A 13,819-nucleotide genomic window follows, 5' to 3' on the forward strand; every position below is an offset into this window, starting at 1 on the left:
TCCTTGATACCATCCAGCATCTTGCCGTCGAGGACTTGGTCCGGGAAACTTTTTTCGCACCTCTGAGTAGACACCAGACATCGCGTTCTCAATTTCCCCCCATTTTTGCCTTGGAATCATACCGTCCAATGCTCCTTTATTAATAATAGCCATCACAAGGCTGTCTTTTGCAACTGAGGCAAACGATCTTTGATCCCGTTTAGAGGATGGCAGCTCATCCGGTGATCGTTCCCTTTTTCCAGCTTCAAGAATTCCTTGAGCCCATTTTAAGGAATCGCTTTGCTTAGCCGATAACGTGCTTGGGTCGCCTGATCCTAATTTCTTTAGGATAAACAAAGCATTTCTTCGTTCCTTGAATCTCTTTCGAGAGGGATTGCCTCCTTTTGATATCGTCACCTTAGAAAAGGTTCGACTTGCCAAAGTGTCACCGCCAGTCGACCCGTCTACAGGTCGACTAATTGGGCCTGACTCTTGGTCGATGCCCAAATTTATAACTTCAGTCGTTACCCGTCCACTGGGCCCTGAAGTTAGCAACCCAGTGGATGACTTTGAATTTCGCTGCATGGTGGTTTATTATTTCCACCACACGTGAAATTCGTAATAAGTACTTATTACGATGAAATACTCCGCTATTAAAAAACACGTCCGTTCAGTTCGACGGTTGAAGTTTTAAAACAGCACCATAGTGAAGGGTTCTTGGATACACATTTGATTGACGTTTAGAATTAACAAATCTGTAAAATGACTTTGGATTAAGCTTCAGTTCATTTTTAATTTTCGATAAATAATTGTTATAGGATTGTTTATTCCACAGGTTGTATTCTGAACGAGCAATTGAGTAGTTTGCATAGTGTTCAGGTTGGCACCCTGTTAGTTTTTAGGTACAATGAATTGTAAAATACACCCCTGAAATTTATAACGAAATATGAAAAAATTGAAATGACATATAATTGAACGAAAGTTGCTCACTTACTTACTCTCTCGCTCAAATACCCGAAGGTACGAATACCCCCGCCAATAAATTAAATTTTAATTTATTTTTTTTAAAACCCGAAATTTAATTGTGTTTTTATTTATTCCCCCCCTCATTGATAAATTATTTTATTTAATTCCCCGCCTTTTCATTGGTCCTTCGAACCGGATTAAACCGCCCGAGATTTAAAATAAAATAATTTATCATTGAGCTTCTCTTTTTAGAGCCCGAAAATCAATTGGTTATTTTGGTATTTTTTACCCCCTAAATTATTGGCTATCACCATTGTTTTCCCCTATAATATTCATCATACCAAGGTAAGGTTGTTGACATTTATTAGTGGTGAAAATAAAGTAAACAAAAGTGCAAGAATAACAAAAGAAATAAACGAAATAATAAATACAAAGTCACTCTTTCCTTTGCCTGTGTGTTGTTGTTGTGTTTCATTTGCCCATAAGCTTTGGTTTCTAACAACCAAACAAAACCAACAGCTTGCTTTATTACCCCCACTCCCGTCTCTCATATCAAGTAGTGTGGTTGACTGTTATACGTACATACGTGTGTGTTGCATTCAATTGTACTACAGGTTGCATTACATGTTCGAGTGAGTTGTAACTGAACATTGCACAGTGGGCTCGATAGGAACAAAAGTTGTTCATTAAATAATTTTGAAAATTATTTTACATTGAAAAACAAATATTAAAATTAATTATTTTAATTAATTAATTATTGAAAAATATTGCAAGTAAGAGGCAATTGTGACTATTTTGTATAATAAATTAAATTGATATCGAACTAACCCCGTAGTTTCGCCCGTTTGAAATATTTTTGATTCTTGCACATTGTATCGTATACTAATACGTAGTTTTGTTGCACAGTGGTGTTGGTAAGACCAAAATTTAAATATTTTTTAATTTACGAAAAATATTCAAAGGCATTAAATATTTGTTTATTGCCAATAATAAAAAAAAAATCATAACTTTTTTGAATTTTTTTGAACCCTATTTACGTTTGTTGTTGGAATTGAGTTCTGCAACCCCGTTTTCATACCAAATTAAACTTTTTACTCGAAATTTGAATTTTATTGAAAATAATAATGTCTGATATCAAGAATTTGATTAAAAGTGCAGACCGCTTAATTGATTTGGATATGTTCGTGACTTCGCTCAAGGAGGATGATCACACCGTCCACAGCCTCAACATTCATAAACAGGAAATTATTCGACTTTGGGAGAATTTCCGTGAAATTTATGAGGAATTGTGTGACACTATGGGTTCTAGTGATGATATTGCCAAAGTTAAGGCAAAATATATCGCAACATATAAGACGTATGTGCGTGGACTAGCCCTTATTGAGTCTTTAATTGAAAAGCTCAATGCGAAGAAGAAGTCTTCTAGTTCATCCCTTCCAATTCACCTTCCCCCTTGTGATACTGAGATTTTTTCTGGTGATTATAAATCTTGGCCTACGTTCAGAGACATGTTCTCTGCCCTATATAAAGATAATGAACATATCAGTAATATTCAGAAAATGTATTATCTGATGCAAAAGACGGAAGGTGAAGCCCGCGATATTATCAAAACATGTCCGATTACTAATGAGGGTTTTCAGATGGCTTGGCAAAATTTAGTCGATCGTTATGAGAACAAAAGGGTTCTTGTAAACGCCCAACTCAAGATTTTATTCAATCTTGCACCCGTTTTAAAGGAATCTGGCCCCTCTATTAAGCAATTGCAGCGTACTATGAGCGATTGCATAACTAATTTGTCTCTTTTGGGCATTGATACGAAGAATTGGGACGTTGTATTTGTTTTCATATGTTCCACCCGTCTTCCTGAAGTTACCCTAGGACATTGGGAGCAATCTCAAGGGTCAAGTTCTGACCTACCTAAATGGGAAACAATGGATAAGTTCTTGACTGCTCGGTATCAGACCCTTGAGTCCGTCTTTGACATTAAAGGCGCCCATAATATTTCGACGTCTTCTGGTCCGAGTTATGTGAGGAAACCTACTAGCCCAAAGAGAAAGTCAATTACTAATAATAATGGTAATAGAAGTTTTAAGAGCTTCTCTACTACTATACCATCTAATCCTCAGCAGAAATGTCCTCTTTGTTCCGAATCGCATCCCCTACGATTATGCGAAGAATTTCTTCAAATGTCGGTTAACAATCGATTGGAAACAGTCAAGCGACTCAAATGTTGCACGAATTGTCTAGCTTCGTCGCACACTTTTAGCAATTGTAAGAGCTCAAATATATGTTTCTTCTGCAAACAAAAACATCATTCTCACTTGCATAGAAGGGAATCCTCAGCACAAGTAAGTCGAGATTCGAGCTCACGACCTGGAATGACCCGCGATATGGGAAATCCAGCCCGATCAGCTTCTGACGATGTTCCTTCTACATCAGAGGCTGCCCGTTCGTTGCAAACTTTTGCAACTGCTATGGAAACATCACAGTTTTCTACAGTTCTTTTGGGAACTACTGTGGTAGATTTGTGTTGTCATGGCGTGAAGTGTTCTGCTAGAGCATTGATCGATCCTGCCTCGCAAGCAACTTTTATTTCCCGAAAGTTGCAAAAGAAACTTGCTTTGCCGATATTCCCAGTTACTTCTGCGAATATTGTTGGCCTAAACGGCACGATATCGGCGAAGTCTACTAATGTTTGTAGGATCTCTTTGTGCTCCCCTATTGACCCAACTTTTGAGTTGTCGACAGATGCGTATGTGGTTGACAAGTTAACTGGTCGTTTGCCTACTTATTCATTGTCACAGCTACTAGATGTAGATCTGCCCGAAGTCACGATGTGTGATCTAAAGTGTTCTCATATGGACCTTTTACTGGGTGGTGATATATATTCTCGGATAATGCATACTGATGTTCATAAGCACCCTAATGGTGATCTTATTGCCCAGAAATCAGTTTTCGGTTGGATCGTGACTGGCAAAGTCTCCCAAACCAAGCCCCTACAGTCGGTGGTATCATTTTACAGCCACATAGAGTTGAATGATCAACTTGCTAGGTTTTGGGAAATCGAAGATGTACCGAAAGTATGCACTATGTCAGAAGAGGATAGATGGTGTGAGGAATTATACCTACGAACGACTTATCGTAATGATAATGGTCGATATGTTGTTTCACTGCCTTTTAAGCGTGAATACCCCAAAGATTTGCAACTTGGTTTGTCCCGGAATAATGCCATTTCTCAATTTAAGCGAAATGAGTCGCGGTTAATGAGAAATCCCGAGCTGAAGATTCAGTATGACAGGGTACTACTAGAGTACGCTGATTTGGGACATATGACCATGATTGATGAGAATAAGGTAAATTCTTCTAATACTGTGTATTATTTACCCCATCACGCTGTTTTCAAGCCTGACAGCGCCACCACTAAATTACGTGTGGTGTTTAATGCTTCCAGTGTCACTTCTAATGGCGTTAGTCTTAATAACGTATTGTATACTGGACCCGTTCTACAAGCAAATCTAATTGTTTTGATTCTCCGATGGAGATTATTTAGATTTGTCTTCAATGCCGACATCGAGAAGATGTATAGGCAAATTCTGATTCATCCCGATCAGGCGTCATATCAGCGAATTGTTTTCCGTCTAGCCCCCGATGATATAATCCAAGATTTCGAATTGAACACGGTCACATTTGGTGTGAACTGTGCCCCATATCTTGCTATTCGGACCCTACTTAGACTTGCTGATGACGTCGAGGGTGAGTTCCCGACTGCTGCGGAGATAATACGTTCGCAGATGTATGTCGATGACATTTTGGCAGGAGCTCACAGTTTAGATGATGCCATGACGAGCCGTGATGAACTTATGGAAGTTCTAGGTTCTGCTGGGTTTAATCTAAGAAAATGGACTTCTAATGTGCAGGGTCTTTTGTTAGATTTACCCCCCGAATATTTATTGGATAATGACTTTTTGAATATTTCCAATGAAAGTACCGCCAAGACTCTGGGTTTACGTTGGAACGCTGGAAAAGATGTTTTCTTTTTCAAGTTGGTTTTAGCCCCTACTAGATCTTCCGTCACCAAACGAGCCGTTTTGTCTGAGATAGCTAAATTGTTCGATCCAGCAGGTTGGCTGGCCCCTAAGATAATAGTTGCTAAGATTATAATGCAACAAATTTGGAAGGACAAAACAGATTGGGACGAATGTTTGAAACCCATGACTCTGAATAGATGGTTTGCGTTTTTGGACGATTATAGTGAAATCGAACGGATAGAGATCCCCCGATGGGTTGGTTTCAGCCCAGACCATGAAGTTCAGCTTCATGCATTCTGTGATGCTTCTGAGAAAGCATATGCGGCTTCACTATACGTCCGAATTAAAAACGCCCCTGGTGATTATGTCACGCATCTGCTCGCAGCACGAACTAAGGTAGCGCCAATCAAGGTTGAATCCTTGCCCCGTTTAGAGCTCTGCGGTGCAACTCTATTGGCTGATATGGTTGAGACTATTCGCTCCGAGCTGAGTCTCCCAGAAATTGAGACATTCTATTGGACTGATTCGACGATAGTTTTGTCGTGGCTTCAGAAGCCCCCGTGCCACTGGCCTACGTTTGTTGCGAATCGAGTAGCTAACATCTCTACGAAAATCGGTACTAGTAACTGGCATCATGTTCTGTCACACGATAACCCCGCTGATATAGCCTCGAGAGGTTCTTCAGCGCGCGATCTTCTAACAAATAACCTTTGGTGGAAAGGTCCCGCTTGGTTATGTCGCCCTCGCTCCGAATGGCCAAAATCTACGTTTAGAATCATGACGAATCTTGAAACTAAACCGATTCAAGTCAATTTGAACCAATTATCCCCTCCTGAGGATATTTTGGCCAGTTTCTCTGATTTATCCAGAGCCCTAAGAGTTTTGTCATATGTATTCAGATTCTTTCATCGAATACACCCGAAGTTTAAATCGACACAGACGCATTCATCCTTCAACTTGGAACAGGGTGAGATCAACTTTGTGAAAGGTCGTCTTGTTGTCCTCTGCCAGCGTCGACATTTTCCTGAATATGTGGCGCTGGAGAACAATGCGCAGTTATCTCGAAAGAGCCCTTTATTGAATTTCAATCCGTTTATAGATTCTGATGGATTTATGCGGATGAATGGTAGACTTGCGCGTTCCCCTACTCTCACCTATGACGAGAGATTCCCCAAAATTCTACCCTATGATGCCCGGTTTACCAGATTGTACCTGGAGTACATTCACAAGAATACGGTGCATGGTGAAAATGCATTAATGTTGAGATTAATGAGATTGGAATTTTGGGTACCCAGATTGAAGAATCTCGTAAGGACAATCATCCATAATTGCCGTGCATGCGTATTGTTTCGGAAGAAAACTGTAGACCAAATTATGGCCGCTCTTCCCCCTGAGAGAACTACACTGTCTCGCCCGTTTACATGCACAGGAGTCGACTTTGCAGGCCCCTTTGATATAAAGACCTACATTGGTAGAGGTTGCCGTATCACTAAGGGATATGTGCTTGTGTTTGTCTGCTTTGCGACTAAGGCAATTCATTTGGAAGCGACAAATGACATGTCGACTGATTGTTTTATTGCTGCGTTCACCCGATTTTTCTCCCGAAGAGGCTGCCCTTCTAAGGTGTTTTCGGATAATGGGACATCTTTTGTAGGAGCTTCTAATGTTCTTGGTAGAGACCAAGCCCGATTTCTCGCTGAAGTGAAGCAAAATCTTATTTCGCTTAACGCCTTCCAATTATTAGAATGGAAATTTATTCCCCCTGGTGCGCCACATATGGGTGGTCTTTGGGAGGCAGGAGTTAAGAGTTTCAAGACTCATCTTAAGAAAGTGTCTCACGCTCAGAAGTTTACTTTTGAAGAGTTCAGCACAATGCTAGCTAGAATCGAGGCATGCCTTAATTCTAGGCCCCTTAGTCCTATGAGCGATAATCCAAACGATTTGGCTCCTTTGACCCCAGGACACTTCCTTATAGGTTCTGCCCTTCTCTCCCCACCGGAGCCCGACACGGCAATTGAGTCGTTAAGTTATGTGAATAGATGGCAGAAACTTAAGGTCCTTTCTCACTCATTCGCCAAAAGGTGGAAAGAGGAATATCTCGTTGAACTCCATAAGCGAAATAAGTGGAAATTTCCTCAAAGAGATTTTGCCGTTGGTGACCTGGTAGTAATCAGGAAAGATAATTTGCCTCCACCAGAGTGGAAAGTAGGTAGAATCGAAAAGATCTACTTAGGCCCCGACAACAAAGTGCGAGTTGTTGACATCAGGGTTGGAAATTGTACTATTACAAGGCCCGTTGTCAAACTCGTACTACTACCTGTTGATGGACAAAATTAATAACCATTTCTTTTCTTTGTGTGTGTGCTGTCCCATCTTTTATTTTCGTATTTCCAGACATGTCTGGCCCATCACGTCGTCTCAAAAACGAGCGCCCTGAGGTAGAAGTGGACGTCGCCCAACCAAAGAAGAAGTGTGGTGAGGTGAGATGCAAAGTGTGTCTGCAACCACACGCACTCCGCCTTTGCCCGCGTTTCCGAGCTATGGACCCTGCAAGACGTCGTAAAGCCGTAATGCAATTCGGCTATTGTTTTAATTGCTTGGCGGAGTCACACAAAAGGACTGATTGCAGGAGTCGGGAAAGGTGTATGGAGTGCTGTGGTGAGCACCACACAATGCTCCACCCCAGATTTGTTGGGAATCAGCGGAAGCGCGAAGATCCCCCCAGAGCCGTCGCTAGTCGACCCCAAAAGGTGAAGAAGGCTCCTAGAGCTATCAGACAGCCACCGCAACGTGACTCCCATCAAAGGCGCTCCGATGATGCTCGGCGCCGCAATAATGCCTCCAGGAGGGTAGCACGAAACCCAGAGACCCAGCAGCAGAGAACCATCAGTGGACGATGCACCTGTGGCCACAATCCGACCAACTCCACCACAGTTAGCCCCAATACCGGTCATGGGCCGGCTACTATTGTGATTCACGTCCATTCTGGGTCCCACTGAATTTGAATTTATTTATTTATGTTTTTTGTATTTGTATGTCCATTTGAATTGTAAATTGAATTCTCGTTTTTTATTGTCCCCTAGCTCCTGCTTGCCCCTATGTTGCATTCCTGCAAGGGGGGCGGGATGTTCAGGTTGGCACCCTGTTAGTTTTTAGGTACAATGAATTGTAAAATACACCCCTGAAATTTATAACGAAATATGAAAAAATTGAAATGACATATAATTGAACGAAAGTTGCTCACTTACTTACTCTCTCGCTCAAATACCCGAAGGTACGAATACCCCCGCCAATAAATTAAATTTTAATTTATTTTTTTTTAAACCCGAAATTTAATTGTGTTTTTATTTATTCCCCCCCTCATTGATAAATTATTTTATTTAATTCCCCGCCTTTTCACATAGTCAGTCACAAATCCAGATTTTTTATACTTTTTATAAAGTTTATTCTTTCTATTCTTCAAGTTACGTAATTTACTGTCATTCCAAGGTGGACCAGTGTGAGAAGTTATTCGAATTAATGGAACAGATTGGGCTATGAATGAATTCAAAGTTTCATAAAATGTATTTATTGATTCATCAAGATTTCTCGCTGGTAAGATTTTATTCCAATCCACATTTAATAGTAATGAGTTCAGTTTTTCATAATCAGTTCTATTAAAAGAGAATATTTTATCAGTTTTCAATACGAGTTTATTTCGCATAGATCTCGAAAAAGACATATTTATATCCATACAGACAGTGGGATGATGAACATCTTCAGGATTTGTGACTTTATAGGAAAAATATGCTACGTCTACATAGACGATATCATAATTTTCTTCAAAATCGAAAGGGATCATATTAATCACCTTAACATAATCTTTCATGAAAGTTCAGCTAGAAAAATGCGAGTTTTTCATACAAGAACTGGAATTCTTAGGTTTCGTAGTATCTGTTGACGGAGTCAAGACAAACCCCAAAAAGGTAGAATCTATCATAAATTTCCCTTATCCTAATACACTGAAAGAACTTCGCTCACTCCTGGGACTTTTTAATTATTACAGGCGGTTTATAAAAGGATTCGCTGAAATGGCAAAACCTTTAACAAACCTGTTAAGGGGAAATAATGGAAGGGTTTCCAGAAATGAATCTAGTAGAATCAAAATATATCTGAAGGAGGAAGAAAAAAAAAGCCATTGACCCAATAAAAAACTGTTTAATATCTGAGGAGGTAGTATTATCCTATCCAAATTTTGAAAAAGAATTCCACTTAACAACCGATGCCTCAAATATATATAGGTGCTGTGATAAGCCAAGAAAGTCGACCCATAACATTTATCTCAAGAGCTCTCTCAAAAGAAGAAGAGTCTTATGCCACTAATGAGAGAGAAATGTTGGCAATAGTCTGGGCATTAGATAATCTTAGAAACTACCTATATGGTAAATCAAAAGTAATTATCTACACTGATCATCAGCCCCTGACGTATGCACTTAGCAACAGAAATAGTAATATGAAAAGGTGGAAAGCCATACTTGAGGAATACAACCATGAAATAAGGTATAAACCAGGCAGCACTAACATAGTTGCAGATGCCTTATCAAGACCCCCGACCTCTGGCATAAATACCCTGACCAGCACTGTTCACAGCGACGAAAGTTCACCTGAAAATTTAATACCTAGTGTAGAAGTCCCTATTAATGTCTTTAAAAATCAGATCTTCTTAATTATTGGGGAAATTCCATCTTATCAGTTTAAAATAATATTCCCTGGGTTTCATAGGCACACCATTGTAGAGCCAGCATTTGCCATTTTTTAAAAAGATATCTCAATACTTCGGTTATAAATGGCATTAAAGCCCCGGAATCAGTAATGGGAAAAATACAGGAATTTTACCCAAATCATTTCGTTAATTATAAGGCACGTTATACACAAAAATTTGTCGAGGACATTACATCTGAAGATGAAGAAGAAGACATTATAATTAAGACTCATAATCGAGCCCATAGAAATGCCGTAGAAAACAAGGCCCATATTTTAGAAAGATTTTATTTTCCTAGTATGTTGTCCAAATTCAAAAGAATAGTAAAACTGTGCTCTATATGTAAAAAAAGCAAATATGATAGACACCCTAATGAACCAAGATTAAGTGAAACTCCAATTCCTTCATATCCCGGAGAAGTAGAACACATAGATTTGTTTTCTACAGATAGGAAAATAATTTTGACGTCCTTAGATAAATTTTCTAAATACGCGCAAGCGAAAATACTAAATCAATTGAAGACATAAGAAGACCATTAAGGGAACTTATATTTTTCTTTGGTGTTCCTAAAACAATCGTCATGGACAATGAGAAATCTTTAAATTCGGATTCCATACTCTTCATGATGAAAGACGATTTAGGCATAAATGTATTCACGACACCACCTTACAGAAGCGAAGCCAATGGACAGATTGAACGTTTTCATTCGACGCTTGCTGAAATTATGAGATGCCTTAAAGAAGAGGAAATATGTAGAAATTTTGATGAACTGTTAGAAAGAGCAGTGAATCAATATAATCATTCTGTTCATTCGACTATGGGTAAAAAACCAGTAGATTTGTTCTTTGGGAGAACAGTCGACTTTTCACCTGGGGATTATGAACGGACACGTGAGACAAATATAGAAAGGCTACGAAAGAAACAGAAAAAAGATTTAAAATTTCATAATAAGAAAAAATCTGAACCTAAAACTTATATTCCTGGTCAAACGGTTTTTGTCAAAATCAATAAAAGACCAAGTTGGCCCAAAAATATAAAGAGGAAATAGTAAAAGAAGATAGAACTTCCACAATAGTGACACAAAGTGGAAGAGTCGTCCATAAGAAACATATTAGAAATTAAAAGCATTTTCATTGCAGGTTTATATTGATTCTAGGCAGTTATGCCGGAAATATTCAAATACTGGACTATTCCAACACCAAATTGGTTACAATTGATGCTGGCCTAGCAAAAATTCAGTATGGAACTCTTAAGCTAGTACACGTGTTTGATTTGAAAAATTATGAAGATGTTGCTATAACAATGGAAACTCTAACTGGAAAAAACATTGGCATTCACCACCCCATACTTCCTTACCTACTCCACTATACATCCCGAATAAAATCCTGCCTATCCCGCTTAAAACCAAAACTTAGCCCTAAGCGATCTATTTGCAAGGCAGTGCTTGGAAATGGTTGGCTGGAACACCAGATCACCATGATTTAGAAATAATAACACAAAAAATAAATAACATGTTACAGAATAATAATAATCAAGCCATTATAAACCAATTAAAAATAGAAAAGTTAAATACAATTACAAATGAAACAAATAGAATAATAAAACAAATTAAAGAAGAACAAATATTGGATAAGGTAATTGAATTCAAATATAAGTTGGAAATAATTCAAGAAGAACTAGCAAATATAGAATTTGCCATTCAATGGGCGAAAGACAACATAGTGAATTCAGTTGTGTTTTCCAATGTAGAAATAAAAATATTTGAGGAGATATTCGAAAAATCCGAAATACCATTTTCCAACATTGATGAACTTCTGAAATTTGCCAACATTAATATTGCTTCCAATCAAGAAACACTTCTCTATATCATAAGCATACCTACTACAGATGAGGAAAATTGTAGAAAGAACATCATTAAACCTGTAAAATTTCAAAACAATATTTATAAAATAAATTTCAGTAACATTTTAATTTGTAATAAACAAATATACGTTTTTCTGAGGAAAATTTTTGTGCAAATCAATGTTCATACGGGACGTATGAAATTTAAAGGGGGAGGAGTTAACACCAAATACATTTCATTGAACTACTGTCCATACATCACCTCATATTGCAACATGATCTGCTTAGTTGGCATGTGAACGTTTGGATGAATGTATTCTCATAAATGCATTTAATATGCCAACGACGAGTATTGGTTTTCACTGTGAGAAATGCCGAGTAAACAACACGTGTAAAGGGAATACAGGAAATTCAAGTTTAGATTAATGATTAAAATAAGCAAACTGTTTGTGCCCATTTTTAACTCAATAAAGTAAGACGCGCATGTCCGGTTGTTTTTTAAAAATACCAAATAATTACTTTTATTTTAATTTATAAATAAATATATATATATATATATATATATATATATATATATATATATATATATATATATATATATATATATATATATATATATATATATATATATATATATATATATATATATATATATATATATATATATATATATATATATATATATATATATATATATATATATATTTATATCGTACGGAAATTCCGTTTTAGTTTCGTTAACATCCTACGTAAAAGGAATTTCAGAAAGGATTACAAACTCGAACGTAGTAGACAGCAAGAAAGTTAATATTGCACATAAAAATCACAATACACTAAAACAATATTTTCACAAAATCTAAAGACAAGACACCAATTATGGAAACATCTAATGTTATTTGTCAAAAAACATGCAATGGAGACAACAACGAACCATGTGACAAAATGTATATTGGAATCAGGGCTGTGGAGTCGGAGCCGGAGTCCGAGTCTTGGAGTCGTAGTCTGAAGATTTTGCTGGAGTCGGAGCCGGAGTCGTAGAAATTTTGCTCGACTCCGACTCCGGCGAAACAAAATTTGAAAATCACATTTTTGTGACTAAAGAAATATTACGACAAATTAGATTCCATTAGAGTTTTTAATTGAACAAGGAAAAACGACGTAACAACCCCTTTATTTTGGCGAATTTTGGTACTTGGTGGTGTTCTGGTGGGTGGATTCTTCTCGCCTCCAAGGTTGTACATTTAAATTTGTGTCGAGTACCAATTTATTTTCCTGTGCCAGAGCTGGGAGATCACTAGTTGTATAATATAGTAATAACGAAGGTACAGCCCTGATTCATATGGGTATTCACTCTCATTGAGTGACTTTTTCTTGCCTCTCTCAACCGGATAGTCCAGGGATGGGAAGTCATGTGTTACTAGTTTATCTTGTGTGGAATATTCCAATGTGTGAAAGTTGCCAAAACTGAAGATTTTAATAATAATAAGAAACAAATCAATAATCTCAATTAAGAACAATATTTGAAAATTAAGTTGATAACAAATCTTATAAATTTAGTTAATTTAGTATGTACACCCTCAAAAAAAATCGCTTCTTTAACATATGTTCCAAACATATTTTGCAGGAAGCACATATATTATTGCATACTGCCGAAACATTAATATGTTTGTTTTATGTGAACATATTATATGTTTGGAAGCATTTTGAGCCAAAAATATTATATGCTTGGAAGAATTTTTCCCAAACACGATTGTGCTCATTCCCTAACATACTCGTAATTTTCAATTTTTTTAGTTATTGGCACCTTTTTCTGTAATACAAATAATGTTGAAGAAATTATTCACTTTTATAAATTTTTTTAAATTTTACCTTTCGCCTGCACGGAGAATCGAACCGAGGACCATACAGTTTGTAAGCCAACACACTATCCACTGGGCTACGTAGCTGTTATAGTCACCAGTAGATAATTATCGTTTTAAGTTACATTTATATAGCATAGTTTGCAGCGCCCACGAGCCCATGCAAACATAACATTATTTAACAGAAACATACATTTGTTTGCCACGTGGAGCAGTGGTTAGCATGTCTGCCTTGCATGCAAAGGGTCGTGGGTTCAATCCCTGCTCCGACCGAACATTTTTTTTTTAATTTACACATTTATATTTATACTATATTAAATTTTTTTAAATGAAACTTCGAAATGTGCGTTATTAAAGATTTATAGTCAGTAACAGTGCTTGATATAAACGAAATTGACTGATTT

General features: G+C 37.5%; 2 protein-coding genes across 3 annotated transcripts; both read left to right on the plus strand.

Annotated features, from left to right (window-relative positions):
• Positions 1-859: 859 nt before the first annotated feature.
• LOC142225854 (uncharacterized) lies at positions 860-8,304 on the plus strand. Of its 2 annotated transcripts, none has more exons than XM_075295673.1 (2): positions 860-1,290; positions 7,368-8,304. In XM_075295673.1, exon 2 carries the CDS (start codon positions 7,370-7,372, stop codon positions 7,970-7,972), a length of 603 nt encoding a protein of 200 aa, XP_075151788.1. In that variant the 5' UTR covers positions 860-1,290; positions 7,368-7,369; the 3' UTR covers positions 7,973-8,304. The 2 variants fall into 2 exon arrangements, with proteins under 2 accessions (XP_075151788.1, XP_075151789.1); XM_075295674.1 differs by lacking the exon at positions 860-1,290 and adding an exon at positions 1,327-1,859.
• On the plus strand, positions 2,070-7,310 carry LOC142224843 (uncharacterized). Its single transcript, XM_075294627.1, has one exon. The coding sequence runs from the start codon at positions 2,070-2,072 to the stop codon at positions 7,308-7,310; it is 5,241 nt and encodes a 1,746-aa protein (XP_075150742.1).
• Positions 8,305-13,819: the final 5,515 nt, after the last annotated feature.

The sequence above is a fragment of the Haematobia irritans genome, chromosome 2 (genome assembly GCF_050003625.1).
Source record: "Haematobia irritans isolate KBUSLIRL chromosome 2, ASM5000362v1, whole genome shotgun sequence".
In the NCBI taxonomy this organism is placed as follows: domain Eukaryota; kingdom Metazoa; phylum Arthropoda; class Insecta; order Diptera; family Muscidae; genus Haematobia; species Haematobia irritans.

Bases quoted from the DNA above. Each gene is read 5' to 3' on its own strand.
- LOC142224843 (XM_075294627.1), top strand. From the start codon at position 2,070: ATGTCTGATATCAAGAATTTGATTAAAAGTGCAGACCGCTTAATTGAT.
- LOC142225854 (XM_075295673.1), top strand. From the start codon at position 7,370: ATGTCTGGCCCATCACGTCGTCTCAAAAACGAGCGCCCTGAGGTAGAA.